Source organism: Dromaius novaehollandiae, chromosome 36, assembly GCF_036370855.1.
Source record: "Dromaius novaehollandiae isolate bDroNov1 chromosome 36, bDroNov1.hap1, whole genome shotgun sequence".
NCBI lineage: Eukaryota > Metazoa > Chordata > Aves > Casuariiformes > Dromaiidae > Dromaius > Dromaius novaehollandiae.
The window spans coordinates 394,332-416,103 of record NC_088135.1 but is presented as its reverse complement, the minus strand read 5'-3'; the positions used below and the strand labels follow the sequence as shown (position 1 = coordinate 416,103).

Sequence of the window (21,772 nt, the reverse complement as noted above, 5' to 3'; positions counted from 1 at the left end):
CCCCTGGGCCTCGGCGGAGTTGCTGGGGGGGGCTATGGGGCAGGGGCCCAGGCGTGCTGTGGGGCAGTGCGGGGGGGGCTATGGGGTGCAGTGAGGGGTCCCAGGGATGCTATGGGGCAGGATGGGGGGTCCCTGGGGTGCTATGGGGCAGGTTGGGGGGAGGTCCCTGGGCTGCCATGGGGCCGGGCAGGCTGCAGGGACACCGTGGGGCTGGGCTGGGCGCCGTGGGGCCGGGCTGTGGGGCAGGCGGCACCGTGAGGCCACGTGTCCCCCCCCCCCCCCCCGGCACCACCACAGTGGCCCTTTGTGCCGGTCCCGCGGTGCCAGGCGCCGGGGGGGGGGGGGGGGGGGACACGTGGCCCCACACGTCACCTGCCCCACACGTCCCCCTGCCCCACACATCCTGCCCCACACGTCCCCCGGCCCCATGGGCGAGCAGGAGGCAGCTGGGGCCTTTGACCTGGGGGGGCTGCGGACTCCCAAGGGGCTGCTGCTGAGCGCCGAGCTGGTACCGGGGGGGCTGGGGGGTGCTATGGGGCACTATGGGGGTGCTATGGGGCGCTATGGGGCTGGGGGGGATGCTGGGGGGGTTGGGGGTCGCTATGGGGCGCTGGAGTGTGCCATGGCGGGCTATGGGTTGCTGGGGGGCTGGAGGGAGCTATGGGGTGCTGGGGGGGCTTGGGGAGTGCTATGGGGCGCTGGGGGGGGCTATGGGGCACTGGGGGGCTGGAGGGAGCTATGGGGCGCTGGGGGACTGGAGGGAGCTATGGGGGGTTGGGGAGGGCTATGGGGCACAATGGGGGGCTATGGGGTGCAATGGGGTACTATGGGGCGCTGTGAAGTGCAAGGGGGTCCAGGGGTGCTGTGGGGCGCTATGGAGAGCTGTGGGGCGCTATGGGGCTCAATGAGGTTGCAATGGGTCCCCGGGGCGCTATGGGGTGCTAGGCATTGCAGTGGGGTGCTATGGGGCGCTATGGGGTGCAAAGGGGTTGCAAGGCGTCCCTGGGGTGCAGTGGGGCACTATGGGGCACAGGGGGTTGCAAGGGGTCCCCGCGGCGCTGTGGGGTGCTGTGCATTGCAATGGGGTGCTATGGGGTGCTGTGGGGCACGGGGCTGCAAAGGGTCCCTGGGGCGCTATGGGTCGCTGTGGGGCAGGCGCTGGCCGTGGGGCTGCTGGGGCTCCTGGCCCCCCCGGGCGCCCCCACGCTGGCCCCGGTGCTGCTCCAGGCCCTGGCCGGGGCGGCGGCACTTGGGGGGCGGCTGCTGCGTCACCCCCCCCGGCTGCCCCACGGCGCCTGCCTGGTACGTGCCACCGCTCGCGTCATCGCTTGTGTCATCATGCGTCACCGCGTCCCCCTCGGGCCCCACATCGCCCCTCGTGCCCCACGGCGTCCCCAACCCCCATGTCCCCCCCTTGTGCCCCACAGCGTCCCCCTGACCCCCACGTCCCCCTTCACATCCCCCTTCTGCCCCACGGCGTCCCTGACCCCTATGTCTCCCCCTCGTGCCCCACGGCATCCCTGACCCCCAAGTCCCCCCGGGCCCCACAGCATCGCCTCGTGCCCCCCCACGTCCCGCCTGACCCCTATGCTGCCCTCGTGCCCCACAGTGTCCCCCTGGGCCCCATGGCGTCCCCCTCGTGTCCCCCACATCTCCCTGACCCCTATGCTGCCTTCGTGCCCCACAGCGCCCCCCTGGGCCCCACGGTGTCCCCCTGACCCCCACGTCCCCCCTCGTGTCCCTTGTGCCCCATGGCATCCCCCTCATGTCACCAACATCCCCCCCTGACCCCTATGTCCCCTCGCATCCCCTTGTGCCCCACAGCATCCCCTCATGTCCCCTCGTGTCCCCCATGTCCTCCTGAGCCCCACAGCGTCACCTCGTGTCCCCCACATCCCACAGCGTCCCCCTGTGCCCCACAGCATCCCCTCATGTCCCCTCGTGTCCCCCACATCCCCCCGACCCCTATGTTCCCCCTGGGCCCCACGGCGTCCCCTCATGTCACCAACATCCCCCCTGACCCCCATGTCCCCTCGCGTCCCCCTGTGCCCCACGGCGTCCCCTCATGTCCCCTCTGCCCCCCCCATGTCCTCCTGAACCCCATGGTGTCCCCCATGTCCCCCCACGCCCCACGGCGTCCCCCTGTGCCCCATGGCATCCCCCTCATGTCACCAACATCCCCCCCGACCCCCATGTCCCCTCGCGTCCCCCTGTGCCCCACGGCGTCCCCCTGTGCCCCACGGCGTCCCCTCGTGCCCCCCAGGACTTCCTGCGGGCCGCCAGCGGGACCCTCGTCTTCCTGGTGACGGCGCTGGCGGCCATCGCCGCCTCCCGGGACGCCCTGGCCGCCACCACCTTCGTGAGTGGCCCCGCCCCCCGCCCGCGAGGCCACGCCCACTCGGGCCCGGCCCTGCCCCCCGGCTGACCGGGCCCCGCCCCCTCTGTCCCGCCCCCCGCCAGACCTTCGGCCTCGTCCTGGCCGCCCTCTTCGCCTTCGACGCCTTCGTCACCTTCCGCAGCGACTTGGCTCCGGCCGCGGGAGGCGGTGAGCGCCCGGACACCTGGGCCCCTCGTGCGGGGGGGGCGGGGCCGGACCCCTTGCAGTGGGGCGGGCCCCATAGCCACCCGGACGCCTGGGCCCCCTCCTAATGGCAGCTCTTCTCTTCCAGACCCCGACACGGAGTCGGCGTAGCCGGAACGACCCCCCCCGTCCCCCACCGCCCCCCACAACCCCCCCCGAGCCCCACAACTGCCCCACAACCCCCTCCCCGACCCCACGGGCACGATATAAATCGCTTTTGCGACTGATTTTCTGTGATTGCGGCTTTTTTTTGGGGCGGGGGGGAACAGGCAGGGACCGACCGGCCCCGGACGCCTGGGCCCCCTCCAGGCCGTGCTAGAGCTGCCGCTCGTCTTTATTAATTGCTTCTACTTCGTTAGGCCCCGTCTTGGGCGGGGGGGGGGGGGGGGAGATGGGGAAGGTCTCCGGTGGTGGGTCACTCCTCGTCGTGCAGCTTCTGGGGAGGAGGGAAAGGGGTGAGGGGGTGTGGGGCGGCCGCGTGGCACGCTATGGGGCAGCCGTGGGGCGGGGGCCCACCTTGGCGCCGACATCGCGGCTCTTGGCCCGCAGCTTGTTGACCTGGGCCTCGGCCATGTCGGCGCGCTCCGCCGCCTCGTCCAGCTCGTGCTGCACCTTGCGGAACTTGGCCAGGTTGGTGTTGGCCTGCTCCTCCTGCGGGGGGGCCGGGAGGTCCCACCTGACCCACATCCTGCCCCCTACCCCACCATCCATGGGGCCATCCGTCCATCCCACCTTCTTCGTCCATCCCGTCATCCATCCATTCCATCATCCATCCCATCATCCGTTTGTCTGCCCTTCTTCTTCATTCATCCATCCATCTCTTCATCTTTCCAGTGACCCAACCGTCCACGGGTCCATCCCTCCATCTGACCTTCTTTGTCTATCCACCCATCCCATCATCCATCCATCCCATCATCCACCCATCCCATCATCCATGTATCCTTCTTCTTCTTCCATCCATCCATCCCATCATCCATCCGTGTCCTTATTCTTCCACCCATCCATCCATCCCTGTCCCTGGCGAGGGCCGGGAACCCACCGCCTCCTCCGCCTGCCGCTTGTAGGCCTTGACTTTCATCTGCAGCTTGTCCACCAGGTCCTGCAGCCGCAGCAGGTTCTTCTTGTCCTCCTCCGCCTGCGAGGGGGGACACGGGGCTGGGGACGCGCGGCCGGGCTGGCGGGACCGGCCCGGGGTTCTAGGCTGGGCAGAAGCACCCCAGAAACGAGCGTCTTCCCCCCCCAAAGCGAGGCCCTCACCGTGCCTCAGTTTCCCTGCCCGGGCAGCCAGCGCGGAGGCCGACACGTGGCCAGGTGGTGGGGGAAAAACGCTGACGTCCCTGTGGCCACTGGGCCAATGATGTTCTAGGTCACTCTACAGCAACGAGTGCTGTTCTAGGTCACGCAGGCGCCTACAGCCACCAGGCCAACTGCGTTCTAGGTCACTCTACAGCAGCGGGTGATGTTCTAGGTTGCTCATGTGCCCACGGCCACCACGTCAGTCACGTTCTAGGTCACTCTACAGCTCTGCGGCCGCTGGGCCACATTCCCGGTCCATCCGGGCGCCGTGGTGTCTCACCTGGTAGCTGAGCTCCTTGACGCGCCGCTCCGACTTGCGGAGGCCCTTGACGCTCTCGGCGTTGCGCTTCTGCTCGGCCTCCAGCTCGTTCTCCAGCTCCCGCACGCGGGCCTCCAGCTTCTGCAGCTGCTTCTTGCCGCCCTTGAGGGCCAGCTGCTCGGCCTCGTCCAGCCGCAGCTGCAGGTCCTTGATGGTCTGCTCCATGTTCTTCTTCATGCGCTCCAGGTGGGCGCTCGTGTCCTGCTCCTTCTTCAGCTCCTCCGCCATCATGGCCGCCTGCCCCAGGAGAGAGGGGAGAGGGAGTGACGCAACGGTGAGAGAGCACGAAGGGAGGCAGTGAGTGACAACCTAGGCGGCAGCTGCCACCCTACGGGCGGCAGTGTGGTAGCGGGTGTTCTAGGTCACTCAACGGCCAAGATCCTCCTGCCCGAGTCCTCCTGCCCGGGGCTGGACTCACGTCGGTGATGGCCTTCTTGGCCTTCTCCTCGGCGTTCCGGCACTCCTGGATGGCCTCTTCCACCTCCGTCTGCAGCTGGGAGATGTCGGCCTCCATCTTCTTCTTCTGGTTGATGAGGCTGGTGTTCTAGAGCGGGGACAGAAGATCTCAGGACGTGGCCCCGGGACTCCCGCCCCATCTTTACCCAGCCCTGTAGCACCGAGGGAAGGGACTTGGACGGAGCCCACGCTCCCCACAGGGCCCAAGTGTCCCTAGACGGGGGTGAGGTTCTAGGTAGCTCAACAGGGAAGTAGCCCATGCTCTGCCTTCGGCAGGGCTCAAGCGTCCCCGGCCGGGGGTGACATCTCTCCTAGGAGGCCTCCACATCCCACCTGCGAGTGGAGGAGCTGGACTCGCTCGCTGGCCTCGATCAGCTCCTGCTCGGCCAGCTTCCGGGCCCGCTCCGTCTGCTCCACCACCGCCCGCAGCTCCTCCAGCTCCGACTGCAGCAGGTTGTTCCTCCGCTCCACGATGGCGATGTTCTCCTTCAGGTCCTCGTTGGCCCGGACCGCGTCGTCCAGCTGCAGCTGGGTGTCCTGCGGGACGGGCCCCGACGGACGTTGGTGAGCGAGGAGGCGGGGAACGGACACGGACCCGCCCGAGGTGGAGAACCTCCCCCGAGGCCGGCACGTACCTTGAGGTATCCCTGCAACGTCTTGACTTGCTTCTGGGCCTCGGCGGCCACGCGGTTGGCGTGGCTGAGCTGGATCTCCATCTCGTTGAGGTCGCCCTCCATCTTCTTCTTGAGCCGCAGCGCCTCGTTGCGGCTCCGCGTCTCGGCGTCCAGGGAGGTCTGCAGCGAGTCCACCACCCGCAGGTGGTTCCTCTTGGCCTGCTCCATCTCCTCGTCCTTCTCGGCCAGCTTGCGCTCGTAGTCCGCCTTGACCTGGTTGAACTCCAGCTGCGCCCGCAGGATCTTCCCTTCCTCGTGCTCCAGCGAGGCCTGGAAAAGACGGAGAGATGTGAGGAGCACGGGGAGCACCCAGGGGACACGGGGGGACATGGGGGACACAATGCCACGCACCTCGGCTTCCTCCAACGCTGCTTGCAGCTCCAGCTTCTCGGCATCCAGCTGCTTCCGGACCTTCTCCAGCTCATGGATGGTCTTGTGGCTGGCGCCCAGCTGCTCCGTCAGGTCCGAGATCTCCTCTGCGGGGGCGAGAGCCCGTCAGGCCCCGAGGCAGGAGATGGGGGCCGTGGGGAGGCCCACGCGCGCCCGCCCTCACCTTGGAGGTTCTTGTTCTCCCGCTTGAAGGTCTCCAGGTGCTCCAGGGACTCCTCGTAGGCGTTCTTGAGCTTGAAGAGCTCGGTGCTGAGGGAGCGGGCCTCCTTCTGCGAGGCCTCCAGCTCCGTCTGCGACTCCTCAAACTTCTGCTTCCACTCCGCCAGGATCTGGGCGTTGGGGGGGGACATGAAGCCGGCGGTGTCCCGGACGTCCCCCACCCCGCCGCCGCTGTCCCCCCTCGGCCGCGCGCCCTCCCACCTTGTCGAAGTTCCTCTGCTTCTTGTCCAGCGCGGCGGCCGCCGCGTTCGAGCGCTCCAGGTCCACCATCAGGTCCTCGATCTCGTTCTGCAGCCGGTGCTTGGTCTTCTCCAGCGAGGAGCACTTGGCGTTCACCGCCTCCACCGCCTCCTCGGCCTCCTGCAGCCGCTGCGCCAGCTTCTTCCTGCCCAGGAGAGGACGGGGACGCCGTCGGTGACCCATGGACCACCTCGGCTTGCTCACACCTTCTTCCACCCAAGCCAACGTGTTGCTCCGTCTCATCCGGTCTATGGGCTCTAGACCTCTCTACTTGCTCTAGATCCCTCCACAGGGGAGGGATCTCCAGTCTTGGCTTCCCGCTGCTCCTGGTTGACCCATAGCAGTGGCCCAGGCATGTGGGGTGGCCCCACGGCGCTCTCAGTCTCGTTGGGATGCTGGTGGCAAGGAGGGGAGGGCGGCGACTCACTTGGCCTCCTCCAGCTCCTCGGTGCGCTGGATGGCGTCCGTCTCGTACTTGGTCCTCCACTGGGCCACCTCGGAGTTGGCCTTGGACAGGGCGCGCTGCAGCTCGGCCTTGGCCTCCGTCTCCTCCTCGTACTGCTCCCGCAGCAGGTCGCAGTCGTGCCGGGCCGACTGCAGGGCGTGCGCCAGCGCGTTCTTGGCCTGGGGGGCGAGGAGAAGGCCGGGCCGTGGGGCCCGCGTCACCCTGGCCCGGCTCGGCGTCCTCCAACTCAGCTGGTGGCGGTGTGGCTCTCCTCAACCCAACCCAACCTCTGTTAGCTCAACCCAACCTCCTTTAGACCAACCCAACCTCCTTTAGACCAACCCATCTCCCTTAGACCAACCCAACCACCATTAGACCAACCCAACCACCATTAGACCAACCCAACCTCCTTTAGACCAACCCAACCTCCTTTAGACCAACCCAACTTCCTTTAGACCAACCCAACCACCATTAGACCAACCCAACCTCCTTTAGACCAACCCAACCACCATTAGACCAACCCAACCACCATTAGACCAACCCAACCTCCTTTAGACCAACCCAACTTCCTTTAGACCAACCCAACTTCCTTTAGACCAACCCATCTCCTTTAGACCAACCCAACCACCATTAGACCAACCCAACCACCATTAGACCAACCCAACCTCCATTAGACCAACCCAACCTCCTTTAGACCAACCCAACCACCATTAGACCAACCCAACCTCCTTTAGACCAACCCAACCACCATTAGACCAACCCAACCACCATTAGACCAACCCAACCTCCTTTAGACCAACCCAACCACCATTAGACCAACCCATCTCCTTTAGACCAACCCAACCACCATTAGACCAACCCAACCTCCTTTAGACCAACCCAACCACCATTAGACCAACCCAACCACCATTAGACCAACCCAACCTCCTTTAGACCAACCCAACTTCCTTTAGACCAACCCAACTTCCTTTAGACCAACCCATCTCCTTTAGACCAACCCAACCACCATTAGACCAACCCATCTCCTTTAGACCAACCCAACCACCATTAGACCAACCCAACCTCCATTAGACCAACCCAACCACCATTAGACCAACCCAACCTCCTTTAGACCAACCCAACCACCATTAGACCAACCCAACCTCCTTTAGACCAACCCAACCTCCTTTAGACCAACCCAACCACCATTAGACCAACCCAACCTCCATTAGACCAACCCAACCTCCATTAGACCAACCCAACCTCCATTAGACCAACCCAACCACCATTAGACCAACCCAACCTCCTTTAGACCAACCCAACCACCATTAGACCAACCCAACCACCATTAGACCAACCAACCTAACTGCATTTAGACCATGCAACCCCACCACCATTAGACCGTCCAACCCAACCATTCGACCAACCCAACCTCCTTCAGACCAACCCAACCCAAGCGCTTCTAGACCAACCCTAGCCCGACCCCCAGCCCTCACCTTCGCTTCCTCCTCCAGCTGCCTCTTGAGGTCCTCCAGCTGCTGGGTGTACGACTGCTTGCCGCGGGTGAGCTGCGAGATGAGGGCCTCCTTCTCCTCCAGCTGGCGGGACAGCTCTCCTGCGGAGGGGGGCGGGGCTTTAGGGCCTGGGGCGGGGGTGGGACGGGGCGGCGGGGCCGTGGGGCCGGGCTCCCACCGTTCTCGGTCTGGAGCTTGGCCCGCTGGGCGCTGGCGTCGTTGAGGGCTCGCTGCGTCTCCTCCAGCTTGGCCCGGTGCTCGGCCGCCTGGTCCTCCAGGCTGCGGGACACCTTCTCCATGCCCACCTGGGGGAGCAGGGGATGGAGGGAAGCGACGGAGCAGGCCGCGGGGGAGACGTCCTCCTGGCCGGCTCCGCCCCGCCCCCACCTTGGCCTTGACGAGCTGCTCCATGCTGGAGCTGACGTCGTCCAGCTCCAGCTTGAGCTCGCTCTTCTCCTTCTCCAGCTTCTGCTTGACGCGCTGCAGGTTGTCGAGCTGCTCGCCCAGCTCGGCCACGCTGTCGGCGTGCTTCTTGCGCAGCGCGGCGGCCGTGGCCTCGTGCTGCAGCGTGGCCTCCTCCAGGTCGCGCCGCATCTTCTGGAACTCGGCCTCCCGCTTCTTGTTGAGCTCGATCTGCACCGAGGTGGCGCCGCCCGCCTCCTCCAGCCGCTCGCTGATCTCCTCCAGCTCCCGCGACAGCTCCGAGCGCAGCTTCTCCACCTTGGCCCGCCCCGTGCGCTCCGCCTCCAGCTCCTCCTCCAGCTCCTCGATCCGCGCCTGCCGCCCGGGGCGGAGACACCAGCGTCAGGCTTGACTCAGCCCAACGCAACCAACTGGAGATTCCTCAACCCAACCCAACTGGAGACTCCTGAACAAAGCCCAACCCAACCCAACCAACTGGAGACTCCTCAACGCAACCCAACTCAACCAACTGGAGACTCCTCAACAAAACCCAACCCAACCAACTGGAAACTCCTCAACTCAACTCAACCCAACCCAACCCAACCAACTGGAGACTCCTCAACTCAACCCAACCCAACCCAACCAACTGGAGACTCCTCAACTCAACCCAACCAGCTGGAGACTCCTCAACCCAACCCAACCCAACCACCTGGAGACTCCTCAACTCAACCCAACCCAACCAACTGGAAACTCCTCAACCCAACCCAACCAACCCACTGGAGACTCCTCAACCCAACCCAACCCAACCCAACTCAACCCAACCAGCTGGAGACTTCTCAACTCAAGAAAGCGGGAGATCCTGACTCTAGATTGGGTCTAGACGTGGTAGGACATGCTCTGGGTTTTGTCCTAGAGCATCCTTTGCTCCACGGCACCAGCAGAGATGCCCGTGCAGGACGTTAGCGCTGCTCGTTTCGGAGCAGGGTCTCTCCCCCAAGGCCCAGCGGCCTCTGGGGCTGGAGGTGGGGCCTCACCTGCAGCTCCTTCATCTTCTTCTGGAGCTGCAGGGCCAGCGCTTGCTCGTCCTCGATCTTGCTGTTCTGCTGGTTGATCTCAAACTCTTTCCTGCAGAGAGATGCAGGGAGAACTGACGGCTCCTCCTTGGACCCTGGACCATGTTGGACCGGGGAGGAAGGTCCGGCCTCACTTCTTGAGCTTCTCCTCCAGCTGCTGCTTGTCGTTCTCCAGGTCCATGATGTTCTCTTGGGTGAGCTTCAAGTCGCCTTCCAGCTTCCGCTTGGCCCGTTCCAGGTCCATCCGGATCTTCTTCTCCTGCTCCAGGGACCCTTCGAGCTGCAGGAGAAAAACGGGGGGAAACCCCAGGCCTTTGTCGTCTCAGCAGCCACAGTAGCACCGGCGGTGGGACCGGCCCGTACTCACGTCATCCGCCTGCTGCTCCAGCTTCACTTTGGCCTTGGTCAAGGTGTTGACCTTGTCCTCTTCCGCCTGCAGGTCGTCCAGCGCCTGCTGGTGAGCCTCCTGCAGCGCCTTCTTCTCCTTCGTCAGCTTGGCGATGATCTCGTCCAGCCCGGCCATCTCCTCCGTGAGGTTCTTGACCTGCGTGGGGAGAAACATCCAGGGCGTGAGGCCACCAGCTTCGCGCCAAAGGCAGGGCAAAGATGGAGACTGTTCTTGTTCTTGGTCAAGCCAATGAGGCCGCTAGACCCCGAGCAGCTTTGGGTCTTCTCAACCCAACCCGACCGCGTTGCTCTGAGTCCCCTCGGCTCGGAGTTGAGGTCTCTCCACTCTCACCTTGTTCTCCGTGGCGTGTTTCTCCTTCTCCACCTTGGCCAGCGTCAGCTCCAGGTCGTCGATGTCCTTCTTGAGCTCCGAGCACTCGTCCTCCAGCTTCCTCTTCTTGGCCGTCAGCTCGGCGTTCATCTCCTCCTCGTCCTCCAGCCGCTCCGTGAGCTCCTTCACCTTGGCCTCCAGCTGGATCTTGTTCTTGATCAGCTGGTCGCAGCGCTCCTCGGCGTCGTTGAGGTTGTCCTGCTCCTGTAAGGGGGCGGGGGGGGCGTGAGCAGCACCCCGGGGTGGGGGGCTTGGGCGCCGTCACCCCCCCGGACATGATATGGGGCAGAGGGAGCTTTGCTCACGGCCTGGACTTGCAGCTGCAGGTCGTTCTTCTCCTGCAGCAGCGAGACCATCTTCTCCTCCAGCTCCTTCCGCCGCGTCTCCGACTTCTCCAGCGCTTCCTTCAGCCGCCCAAACTCCTCCTTCATGGTCTGCGCCGGACCCCAAACCCAACGTGGTGACGTCCATGCGGGGCGGGAGGACCGACGCCGTTCGTCCTTCACCCACCCACCTCCCTCCCCGCCCCGCCATGGGTCCGAGGTCACCCAGGCTGCCCCATAGCCCGTCCTGCCCACCTGCATCTCCTTCTCCGTCTCGGCGCTCTTCAGCAGGGGCTTGATCTTGAAGTAGAGCTTCATCCAGGGCCAGTTCTTCACCCCCATGAAGGCCCGGATGTTCCACTGGATCACCAGCAGCGCGTCCCTGGGCGGCGGACACGGAGCTGCCGCCACGCCGGAGCGGCTGCCCTGCCCCACACCCGGCCCCACGGGTCTCCCCCACCCCGGGGAGGAGGAGCCGTCCCCCCCTCACCGGCGCTCCAGGATCTTCTTGAACTCGATGCGCATGAGCTGCCCCCGGGCCTGGGCCTGGATGCGGGTGATGATGCGGGAGAGGCGCTCGTCCCGCATCTCCTCCAGGTGCCCCAGCAGCCCCGCCTTGAAGAAGACCTGGCGGAGGGAAGGAGGCGGCGGGTGGACGGAGGGGTCGAGGGTCCGGGGGGATGGAGGGATGGAGGGAGGGATGGGTTGGTTGATGGAGGGATGAGTTGGTTGATGGATGGGTTGGTTGATGGAGAGAAAGGATGGATGGATAGATGGCAAGTTGGGTTGGGTCATGGATGGATGGAGGGAAGGATGGATGGATGGAGGGATGGGTTGGTTGATGGATGGGTTGGTTGATGGATGAGTTGGTTGATGGAAAGAAGGGATGGATGGATAGATGGCGAGTTGGGTTGGTTGATGGATGGATGGAGGGAAGGATGGATGGATGGGTTGGTTGATGGATGGGTTTGTTGATGGAGAGAAGAAGGGATGGACGGATAGAAGGTAAGTTGGGTTGGTTCATGGATGGGTGGAGGCATGGGTTGGTTGATGGAGAGATGGATGGAGGGATGGATGGATGGAGGGATGAATGGATGGAGGGATGGGTCCGTTGATGGATGGGTTAGTTGATGGATGGGTTGGTTGATGGAAGGAAGAAGGGATGGATGGATAGACGGCGAGTTGGGTTGGTTCATGGATGGATGGAGAAATGGATGGGTTAATGGAGGGAGGGATCAATCGGTCTGTGGATGGGTGGACGATGGGACTCTGAGGAACGGAGACCCCGCCCCCAGGTCCCACCTCCTCCGCCTGGACAAGCCCTTCACCTTCTCGTGCCCCCTCCCACCTGGCCCCGCTGGCCCCTCCCACGGCCCCGCCCCCTCACCTTGGTGTGCCCGAACTTGTACTGGTTGTGGTCGATGTCGAGGGACCCCAGGAGCTTCTCGGCGCCCTTGCGGCTGTCGATGAACTGCCCCTCGGGGATGGCGGCGGGGTTGAGGATGCGGTAGCTGCGGGGGGCAAACGGGGGGCGCCCCGAGGTGAGCCCCGCCCCGGCGGCGCCTCCTGCCCCCCCCGGCCCCGCCCTACCGCTGGCGGAAGTCCCCGTAGAGGATGCGGTTGGGGAAGCCCTTGCGGCAGATGCGGATGCCCTCCAGCACCCCGTTGCAGCGCAGCTGGTGCATCACCAGGGGGTTGTCCATCACGCCTGGTTGGGGGGCAGAAAGGGGAGACGGTGGTCATCTTCCTGCCCCACATACCAGCCCCGCCCCACCTGGCCGGCTCCACCCTCCCACCCCTCTCACCGGGCGCCTTCCGCTCGTTGGGGATGATGCAGCGGACGAAGTGGGGGTGGGTGGTCTTGAGGTTGGCCATCAGCTTGTTGAGGTTCTCCTGGGGCAGGAGGGAGGGGATGGGGGGGGCGTGTCCAATGCCGGCCATGGGAGGAGTCGGCGGTCTCTGCCCCACGCCCAACGGGAGGTTCTCCTCCCTCTGCCCCATGGCGGGTCCCCTCGGCACGTCCCTCGGTGGTGGGACCCCTTACCCGGTGCAGGGCCGAGACCGTCTGGAAGGAGGAGCCTTTCTTCTTGGAGCCTTTCCCCTTGCCTCCATCACCCCCTGGGGAGACGAGCGGGGACGGAGGGGTCCAGGCAGCCATCTCCATCCAGCCAGCCCGATCTTCTCCTCCTTCAGCCCCTCCACCCACCAGTCCACCCTCTCTCCATCCGCCCCTTCCCCTCGCCACCAAGCCCTCGTCCCTTTCTCCATCCCCCATCCACCCACCGGCGTCCGCCCCGGCGTAGTTGGAGAAGAGGCTGGCCAGGAGCTTGAGGGCCGACTTCTGGTAGAGGCCCACCACCGTCTCGTTGAGGGGGTCCTTGTTCTTCTCCAGCCAGCCCAGGATGTTGTAGTCCACCGTGCCGGCGTAGTGGATGAGCGAGAAGTGGGCCTCGGGCTTGCCCTTGACGTTGCGCGGCTTCCCGAAGTTGGCCGACTTGCCCAGGTGGTTGTCGAAGAGCTTCGCCTTGAAGGTCATGTCGGTGGCCTTGGGGAACATGCACTCCTCCTCCAGGATGGACATGATCCCCATGGGCTGGGCAACGGAGAAGATCGTTGGCCACGCAGGAGACCCAGCATCACCCAACCGGCCGCCTTTGGGGTCTCCGGCGGGTCCCGGCTGGAAGCGCCTTCTCCAGGAGGCCCCGGGGACGCGGTACCTTCTCGATGAGGTCGATGCAGGCCTGGAGGTCCATGCCGAAGTCGATGAACTCCCACTCGATGCCCTCCTTCTTGTACTCCTCCTGCTCCAGCACGAACATGTGGTGGTTGAAGAACTGCTGCAGCTTCTCGTTGGTGAAGTTGATGCAGAGCTGCTCGAAGCTGTTGAACTGGGGGCGGAGACAGAGGACGGTCAACGGGGGCAACATCATGCTCGACGGGGTCAACGGGGTCAACTGGGTCAACCCAGCACCCAATGGAGTCCAAGTAACACCCAATGGGATCAACAGGACCAACCTGACACCCAACGGGGCCAACTAACGCCCAACGGGATCAACAGGGTCAACCTGACACCCAATGGGGTCAACCGAACGCCCAGCAGGGCTGTGTTTGCACCCGAGGTCAACGCGGCACTCAAGGAGGTCGACCCAACACAGACTAATGCCCAAGAGGACCGAGGCAACACCCGGAGCCTGGGCTGCCCCACGGGTCCCTCCAAGCCCTCACGTCGAAGATCTCGAAGCCGGCGATGTCCAGCACGCCGATGAAGTACTGCCGCGGCTGCTTGGTCTCCAGGGAGTTGTTGATCCTCACCACCATCCAGTTGAACATCTTCTCGTAGACGGCCTTGGCCAGGGCCCCGATGGAGTAGTACACCTGGGGGGACCGGCGGGGTGAGGACGGGGTGAGGACGGGGACCGAGAACCGGGGGGAGGGGACGGGATGGCGGGCGCCGGCCTCACCTGCTGGACATTCTGCCCCTTGGTGACGTACTCGTTGCCCACCTTGACGCGGGGGTGGCAGAGCCCCTTGAGGAGGTCGGCCGAGTTCAGCCCCATCAGGTAGGCCGACTTGTCCGCATCTGCGGTGGGAGGAGACGGAAGGACGCGCTCGGGTGCCACCAAGGTCCCACCAGGCCCCCGTCCCCCCCCCGACCCCACCTTCGGTGCCGTCGGGCTCCGCCTGCTCCTCCCGCTGCTTCTGCTTGAACTTCATGTTGCCGAAGTGCATGATGGCGCCCGTCAGCTTGTAGACGCCGGCCTTCTCCTCCCCGGTGAAGCCCAGCACGTCGAAAGCGCTCTGTGGGGCAGGCGGAGGGGCTGGGCGAGGGCCTGGCCTCCCCCGCCGCCATGCCGAGGGCACGTCCGTCTGCTGGCCACCACCCATCCGTCCATCCCTTCCTATGCATCAGCCCATCCACCTCTCCATGGAGTCGTCCATCCCTCCAGGGAGTCGTCCGTCCCTCCATGGAGTCGTCCATCCATCCATGGAGTCGTCCATCCCTCCATGGAGTCCTCTCTCCATCCATCCATGGAGTCCTCTCTCCACGCACCCGTCTAAGGACTCCTCCATCCATCCGAGCACTCCTCCATCTCCACCTCCACCCAAGGACTCCTCCGCCCACCCATCCCTTCACTCAGCAGTCGACCTTCTCTTCTGCCCCGCCCTCCCGCTTACGTCGGTGGCCATCAGCTCCTCCGAGTCGTCGATGGAGGCCACGGTCACCTCCCCTTGGGAGACGTAACTGTAGTCGTAGGGGTTGTTGGTGATGAGCAGCGTCTCTGCTCCGCGGCACGGGGAGGGAAGGAGAGCGTTTACGGTGGCCCAGCGGGGCGGACAGGCCTCGCCCTCCGCCGGAGCGAAGGAACGAGCGAAGAAGCGGAGGAAGGAGCAGAGGACCAACATGCCATGCGGCCCCACGGCCCCGCTCACCGAGCAGCTCCGGCTTCTTGTTGGAGAGGATCTGGTAGAAGATGTGGTAGTTCCTCTCGGCCTTGAGCTGGAAGATGACGCGGGACTTCTCCAGGAGGTCTGGGGGATGGAGGAACGAGTGGATGCAGGGACGCAGAGGAGACGTGCAAACAGATGAGTAGGTGGACACGTGTGGATGGGGAAATGTGAGATAGATGGATGAGTAAATGGAGAAAGGGATGAACTGGTAGATGTGGAGATGGAAGGCGGGATGACAAGATGGACAGAGGGATGGTGGGATGAGAAGATGGATGGAGAAAGAGCAGAATGACAAGATGGAGGGCTGGAGCCCCACTCACAGGTCTCGATGTCGGCCGACGCCAGCTTCCCGGTGGCCCCGAAGTGGATCCGGATGAACTTCCCCTGCGAGGGTGGCAGCGTGAGGTGGGGCAGCCCCCGCCACTCCCAGTGGCCCTGCCCCACACCCCCCCGCCACCCCACGGCACCCCCCGCCCCGCCGGCACTCACGAATCGGGACGAGTTGTCGTTGCGGACGGTCTTGGCGTTGCCGAAGGCCTCCAAGGCGGGGTTGGCCTGGATGATTTGATCCTCCAGGGTGCCCTGGGGGGGAAGGGGGTGGCTGAGCCCAGCCCCCCACGCAGGGCACCGCTGGGGGAAGCTCGCAGCACCGCGGCCTCACCTTGCTGCTATTGGCCACCTCTTTCTTGCGGTCGCCGATGGCGGCGATGCTGGCGAAGTACTGGATGACCCGCTTGGTGTTCACCGTCTTCCCCGCCCCGGATTCTCCGCTGAGGTGGGGCAGGCGTGAGGGGAGGGGCTTGGGGGGCAGGCGGCTCCTCCTCCCCCTCCGCCGTGGGGACTTACGTGATGAGGATGGACTGGTTCTCCCGGTCTGCAAGGAGAAGGGGGGCGAATCAGATGGGGCGGGCGTCTGGGGGGGGGTCGAGGTCCCCGGTGCGGCCAGGCTCTAGGTCTGGCGGTGGGGCTGGTGTCCACGGCATGGGGTGGAGTTGGGGGGCCCTACCGGTGAGCATGGACTGGTAGGCGTTGTCGGAGATGGAGAAGATGTGGGGCGGGGCCTCGCTGCGCTTCTTGCCCCGGTAGGCGGCCACCACCTCGGCGTTGTAGACGGGCAGCCACTTGTAGGGGTTGACCGTCACGCAGAAGAGCCCCGAGTAGGTCTGCGGGGGGGCGGGGGGGTCAGAGCGGGAGCGCGTGGTCCCCCCCGAGGAGGGCACGCCCCGTTGTAGGTGCCCCAAGGGCCAATGAGGAAGGGTTGCCCGGTTCTAGGTGCCCCAAGGGGTGTGGGGAAGGGTCACACAGTTCTAGGTAACCCAAGGACTCTGTGGAAGGAACACCAGGTTCTAGGTGCCCCAAGGACTCCAGGGAAGGGACAGCCAGTTCTAGGTATCCCAAAGACTCCAGGGAAGGGAAACCTGGTTCTAGGCACCTCAGGGACTCCAGAGAAGGGACAACCAGTTCTAGGCACCCCAAGGGCTCCAGGGAAGGGATGGTCAGTTCTAGACGCCCCAAGGCCTCCAGGGAAGGGACGGCCGGTTCTAGGCGCCCCAAGGCCTCCAGGACTCACGTAGATCATCCAGGCGGCGTAGCGCTCCTTGAGGTTGTAGAGGACGGCGGGCTCGTGCAGGAAGGTGAGCATGGCCATGTCCTCGATCTTGTCGAACTTGGGCGGGTTCTGCTGGTGGACGTCGGCCTCCTTCACCGTCAGGGTCTGCCGGGGGCACCGGGGGGGCGGGCAGAGTCAGCGGGGGTGGGGTGGGGGGCGTTCCTCCCAGTTCTCCCAGTCCCATCACCCCATTGCACCCATTCCTCCAGTCCCGTTAACCCATTGCACCCCAGTCCCATCACCCCATTGCACCCCATTTCCCCAGTCCCATCGTCCCATTGCACCCCAGTTTCCTCCAGTCCCGTTAACCCATTGCACCCCAGTTCCTCCCAGTCTCATCACCCCATTGCACCCGTTCCTCTACCCCATTGCACCCCAGTCCCATCACCCCATTGCACTCCAGTTCCTCCCAGTCCCATCACCCCATTGCACCCATTTCCTCCAGTCCCGTTAACCCATTGCATCCCAGTTCCTCCCAGTCTCATCACGCCATTGCACCCGTTCCTCTACCCCATTGCACCCCAGTCCCATCACCCCATTGCACCCCAGTTCCTCCCAGTCCCATCACCCCATTGCACCCCAGTTCCTCCCAGTCCCATTAACCCATTGCACCTCAGTTTCCCCAGTCCCATCGCCCCATGGCACCCCAGTCCCATCGCCCCACGGCACCCCAGCCCCCCCAATCCCGGCGCCCCCCACCTTGCCGTGCTCGGTGTGGACGGTGACGGCGGCGCCGTCGCGGGCCACCACGCGGGCCCTGACGAACTCGTCGCGCTCGTCGGGGACGAAGCACTCGGCGCGCAGGTCGAAGGGCCGCGTCTGCGCCTCCAGCCGCTCCCTCTCCGACTTGCGCAGGAAGGGGGCGGCCGCCCCGAACTCGGCCAGCTGGGCGTCGCCCATCCTGCCGCCGGCCCCGTCAGCCCGCGGCGCCCGCTCGTCCCCGCCCCGAGACCCCCCGCCGCCCCCGAAAACGCCCGGGACGCGCCCAAAAACGGCCCGAAGCGACCCCTGAAACGTCGAGATCGACCCTTGGAACGTCAAGATCAACCCCCAAAACATCGAGATCGACCACCCAAAACCAACCCGAATCAACCCCCGAAACATCGAGATCGACCACCCAAAAAATCACCCAAAGCGACCCCTGAAATGCCAAGATGGACCCCCAAAATGTCAAGATCGACCCCCCAAAAAACACCCAACTCGACCCCTGAAATGTCAAGATTGACTCCCCAAAATGTCAAGATCGACCCTGAAATGTCAAGATCGACCCCCCAAAATGCTGATTGACCCCCCCCAAAACTCATCCGGATTGACCCCCCAAAAATGCCACGATCGACCCCAAAAATGCCACGATCGACCCCCTAAAAACCACCCGGATTGACCCCAAAGAACACCGTCGACCCCCAAAAATATCAAGATCGCCCCCAAAATAATGCCTGGATCGACCCCGAATTAATGCCAAGATCAACCCCCAAAAATGCCCAGACTGACACCCCCAAACCGCCAAGACTGACCCCCAAAGTAACGCCCCGATCGGCCCCAAAACGCTGCCTGGGGCGACCCTCCGAAACGCCCCGATTGTCCCCAAAATCATGCCGGGACCAGCCCCGCCCGGGACCCCCCCCAGCCCCACGGCGGCGCCCGGCGCCCCACACCTGTGTCTCTGGGTCTCGCGTGGGAAGTGGTCGGAGCTGTGGGGCAGCCGTGGGGGGCAGTGAGGGGCCCCCGCTTTCTGCACCCCAACCTATATCTCCCCCCAGACCCCCCCAAATCACCCCATATCCACCCCATAGGCACCCCACAGCCCTCAGACCCCCATATCCCCCCCAGACCCCCACAGCGGCCTCATAGATACCCCACAGCCCCCAGACCCTCTAGACCCCCCATATCTGCCCCATAGCCAACGCACAGCCCCCAGACACTCCATATCCTCCCTCCCCAGACCCCCGTATTGCCCCCAAATCACCTCACAGCTGCCCCATAGGTGCCCCACAGCCCTCAGACCCCCACATCCCTCAGATCCCTATGTCCCTCCCCAGACCCCCATAGACATCCCACACCCCATATCTGCCCCATAGCTTCCAGACCCCCACATCCCTCAGACCCACATAGCCCCCCCAGACCCCCCACACCCCTATATCTGCCCCATAGGTGCCCCACAGCTCCCAGACTCCCCCCAGACACCCCATAGCTGCCCCACATTCCCCAGACCCCTTCCAGACACCCACAGCTGCCCCATAGGTGCCCCACAGCTTCCAGATCTCCTGGCCCCCCCAGACTCCCTATAGCCGCCCCACAGCCCCCAGACCCCCCCCAGCTGCCCCAGACCCCTCCAGACCCCTATAGCCACCCCAGACCCCCCCAGACCCCCAGAGCTGCCCCAGACCCCCAGACCCTCCCAGATCCCCACAGCTGCCCCACAGCCCCCAGACCCCCACAGCCCCCAGACCCACTCGCTCGCCCCCCGGTTCCAGCACCCGCTGCCGCCTCGGCCCCCCGGGCGCCTTTATGGGGCCCCGGCGCCGGCGCCGCCCCCAGGAGGGGCCGTGGGGGGGGAGGAGCCCCCCAGCCCCCCCGGCGCATTCCTGGGCAGGGGGCGGCCCATAATGCACCGGGACCAGGCGGGGGCGGGGGTGGACCCCCTCCAGCCACCCCGGGGGCCCAGGCGTCCGGGTCTGCCCCATAGCCCCCAGGCGTCTGGGGCCACCCCTGCTGCCCCATAGGGGACCCAGGTGCCCAGGTCTGCCCCATAGCCCCCCCCCCCCCAGGGGCCCAGACATCCAGGCTCACCCCATCCTGCCCCACATGTCCCCGTTGTACCCCAGAGGGGCCCAGGTATCTGGGTCTGCCCCACAGACCTCCAGGCGTCTGGGGCCACCCCTGCTGCCCCATAGGGGACCCAGGTGCCCGGTCTGCCCCATAACCCCCCCCCCCCAGGGGCCCAGGCATCCGGGCTCACCCCATCCTGCCCCACATGTCCCCATTGCACCCCAGAGGGGCCCAGGCATCCAGGTCCACCCTGCTGCCCCACTGGAGGACCCAGACGTCCGGGGACCCCCTGCTGCACCCCACACCCCCCAACCCCCCCAAGGGGGGCCCAGGCATCCGGCCCAGCCCCGCTCCCCCCCCCCGCAAGCCCCAGAGGGGCCCAGGCGTCCTGGAGCAGTGCCGGGGGGGGGATTAGGGGGCTCTGGGCATCCTGGAGGCGGCGGATTAACGCGGCTTTGGTGGTGGTGGGGGGGCCGGACGCCTGGGCCCCCTGCGCCAACTGCGGGGGCTATGGGGCAGAGCGGGGGGGCGCCCGGATGCCTGGGCCCCATTTGGCATTTGGGGTGGGATTGAGGGGGATGTGTGGGGTGGAGTGGGGGGTCCCCAGACGCCTGGGTCCCTTTTAGGGGGGGATGTGTGGGGCCCAGCAGGGGGTCCCCTGGAAGCCCGGGCCCCATTTGGGGGGGAATGTGTGGGGCGGAGGAGGGGGGGCCCCGGATGCCTAGGTCCCTTTTGGGGGGGATGTGTGGGGCGGAGCAGGGGGGGTCCCTGCAACGCCTGGGCCCCATTTGGGGGGGATTGAGGGGGATGTGTGGGGCGGAGCAGGGGGTCCCCAGACACCTAGGTCCCTTTTGGGGGGGATGTGTGGGGCAGAGCAGGGGATCCCTGGACGCCTGGGTCCCATTTAGGGGGGGATGTGTGGGGCAGAGCAGGGGTCCCCGGATGCCTGGGTCCCATTTAGGGGGGGATGTGTGGGGCAGAGCAGGGGGTCCCCAGACACCTGGGTCCCATTTAGGGGGGGATGTGTGGGGCGGAGCAGGGGCCCCCTGGACGCCTGGGTCCCATTTAGGGGGGGATGTGTGGGGTGGAGCGGGGGTCCCCTGGACGCCTGGGTCCCATTTAGGGGGGGACGTGTGGGGCAGAGCAGGGGTCCCCGGATGCCTGGGTCCCATTTGGGGGGGGACGTGTGGGGCACAGCAGGGGGTCCCCAGACACCTGGGTCCCATTTGGGGGGGGAAGTGTGGGGCAGAGCAGGGGGTCCCCAGACACCTGGGTCCCATTTAGGGGGGGATGTGTGGGGCGGAGCAGGGGGTCCCCGGATGCCTGGGTCCCATTTAGGGGGGGATGTGTGGGGCGGAGCAGGGGTCCCCGGATGCCTGGGTCCCATTTAGGGGGGGACGTGTGGGGCAGAGCAGGGGATCCCCGGATGCCTGGGTCCCATTTAGGGGGGGACGTGTGGGGCAGAGCAGGGGATCCCCGGATGCCTGGGTCCCATTTAGGGGGGGACGTGTGGGGCAGAGCAGGGGATCCCCGGATGCCTGGGTCCCATTTAGGGGGGGACGTGTGGGGCAGAGCAGGGGATCCCCAGATGCCTGGGTCCCATTTAGGGGGGGACGTGTGGGGCAGAGCAGGGGATCCCCGGATGCCTGGGTCCCTTTTAGGGGGGGATGTGTGGGGCAGAGCAGGGATCCCTGGATGCCTGGGTCCCATTTAGGGGGGGATGTGTGGGGCAGAGCAGGGGTTCCCAGATGCCTGGGTCCCATTTAGGGGGGGACGTGTGGGGCAGAGCAGGGGTCCCTGGATGCCTGGGTCCCATTTAGGGGGGGACGTGTGGGGCAGAGCAGGGGTCCCCGGATGCCTGGGTCCCATTTAGGGGGGGACGTGTGGGGCGGAGCAGGGGTCCCTGGATGCCTGGGTCCCATTTAGGGGGGGACGTGTGGGGCGGAGCAGGGGTCCCCGGATGCCTGGGTCCCATTTAGGGGGGGACGTGTGGGGCGGAGCAGGGGTCCCCGGATGCCTGGGTCCCATTTAGGGGGGGACGTGTGGGGCAGAGCAGGGGTCCCCGGATGCCTGGGTCCCATTTAGGGGGGGAAGTGTGGGGCAGAGCAGGGGTCCCCGGATGCCTGGGTCCCATTTAGGGGGGAAGTGTGGGGCAGAGCAGGGGTCCCCGGATGCCTGGGTCCCATTTAGGGGGGGACGTGTGGGGCGGAGCAGGGGGTCCCCGGATGCCTGGGTCCCATTTAGGGGGGGACGTGT

General features: G+C 65.5%; 2 protein-coding genes across 4 annotated transcripts; one reads left to right on the top strand and one right to left on the bottom strand.

Moving 5' to 3' along the window:
• The first annotated feature begins 150 nt into the window (after window positions 1–150).
• CMTM5 (CKLF like MARVEL transmembrane domain containing 5) lies at window positions 151–2,808 on the top strand. Of its 2 annotated transcripts, XM_064503385.1 has the most exons (5): window positions 151–508; window positions 1,156–1,302; window positions 2,264–2,359; window positions 2,461–2,545; window positions 2,670–2,808. In XM_064503385.1, exons 1-5 carry the CDS (start codon window positions 428–430, stop codon window positions 2,690–2,692), a joined length of 432 nt encoding a protein of 143 aa, XP_064359455.1. In that variant the 5' UTR covers window positions 151–427; the 3' UTR covers window positions 2,693–2,808. The 2 variants fall into 2 exon arrangements, with proteins under 2 accessions (XP_064359455.1, XP_064359456.1); XM_064503386.1 differs by lacking the exon at window positions 151–508 and having other exon boundaries at window positions 814–1,302.
• On the bottom strand, window positions 2,809–19,258 carry LOC112980288 (myosin-6). 2 transcript variants are annotated; one of them, XM_064503359.1, is made up of 41 exons: window positions 19,201–19,258; window positions 18,403–18,438; window positions 17,447–17,648; window positions 16,709–16,852; window positions 16,145–16,301; window positions 15,985–16,012; window positions 15,800–15,908; window positions 15,628–15,720; window positions 15,459–15,522; window positions 15,121–15,219; window positions 14,866–14,969; window positions 14,349–14,487; window positions 14,151–14,269; window positions 13,915–14,064; window positions 13,407–13,577; window positions 12,973–13,282; window positions 12,734–12,807; window positions 12,495–12,582; window positions 12,280–12,397; window positions 12,077–12,200; window positions 11,180–11,316; window positions 10,945–11,071; window positions 10,672–10,800; window positions 10,328–10,570; window positions 9,956–10,132; window positions 9,723–9,868; window positions 9,550–9,640; window positions 8,501–8,890; window positions 8,292–8,418; window positions 8,096–8,214; window positions 6,603–6,799; window positions 6,137–6,320; window positions 5,880–6,045; window positions 5,678–5,802; window positions 5,288–5,596; window positions 4,986–5,189; window positions 4,615–4,740; window positions 4,158–4,433; window positions 3,621–3,716; window positions 3,098–3,232; window positions 2,809–3,017 (listed from the first exon to the last, which is right to left on the bottom strand). In XM_064503359.1, exons 3-41 carry the CDS (start codon window positions 17,645–17,647, stop codon window positions 2,997–2,999), a joined length of 5,817 nt encoding a protein of 1,938 aa, XP_064359429.1. In that variant the 5' UTR covers window position 17,648; window positions 18,403–18,438; window positions 19,201–19,258; the 3' UTR covers window positions 2,809–2,996. The 2 variants fall into 2 exon arrangements, with proteins under 2 accessions (XP_064359429.1, XP_064359430.1); XM_064503360.1 differs by having other exon boundaries at window positions 2,809–3,014.
• Between the last annotated feature and the right edge of the window lie 2,514 nt (window positions 19,259–21,772).

Excerpts from the sequence above, each read along its gene's own strand:
- LOC112980288 (XM_064503359.1), bottom strand. The coding sequence starts at position 17,647 with ATGGGCGACGCCCAGCTGGCCGAGTTCGGGGCGGCCGCCCCCTTCCTG. Across the intron at positions 13,578-13,914 it reads CCGGCTTCGAGATCTTCGAC|TTCAACAGCTTCGAGCAGCT; the intron begins GTGAGGGCTTGG and ends CTCCGCCCCCAG. Across the intron at positions 4,741-4,985 it reads TCCAGCTCCTCCACTCGCAG|AACACCAGCCTCATCAACCA; the intron begins GTGGGATGTGGA and ends TCCCCGCTCTAG.
- CMTM5 (XM_064503386.1), top strand. The coding sequence starts at position 964 with ATGGGGCGCTATGGGGTGCAAAGGGGTTGCAAGGCGTCCCTGGGGTGC. Across the intron at positions 1,303-2,263 it reads TGCCCCACGGCGCCTGCCTG|GACTTCCTGCGGGCCGCCAG; the intron begins GTACGTGCCACC and ends CGTGCCCCCCAG. Across the intron at positions 2,546-2,669 it reads GGCTCCGGCCGCGGGAGGCG|ACCCCGACACGGAGTCGGCG; the intron begins GTGAGCGCCCGG and ends CTTCTCTTCCAG.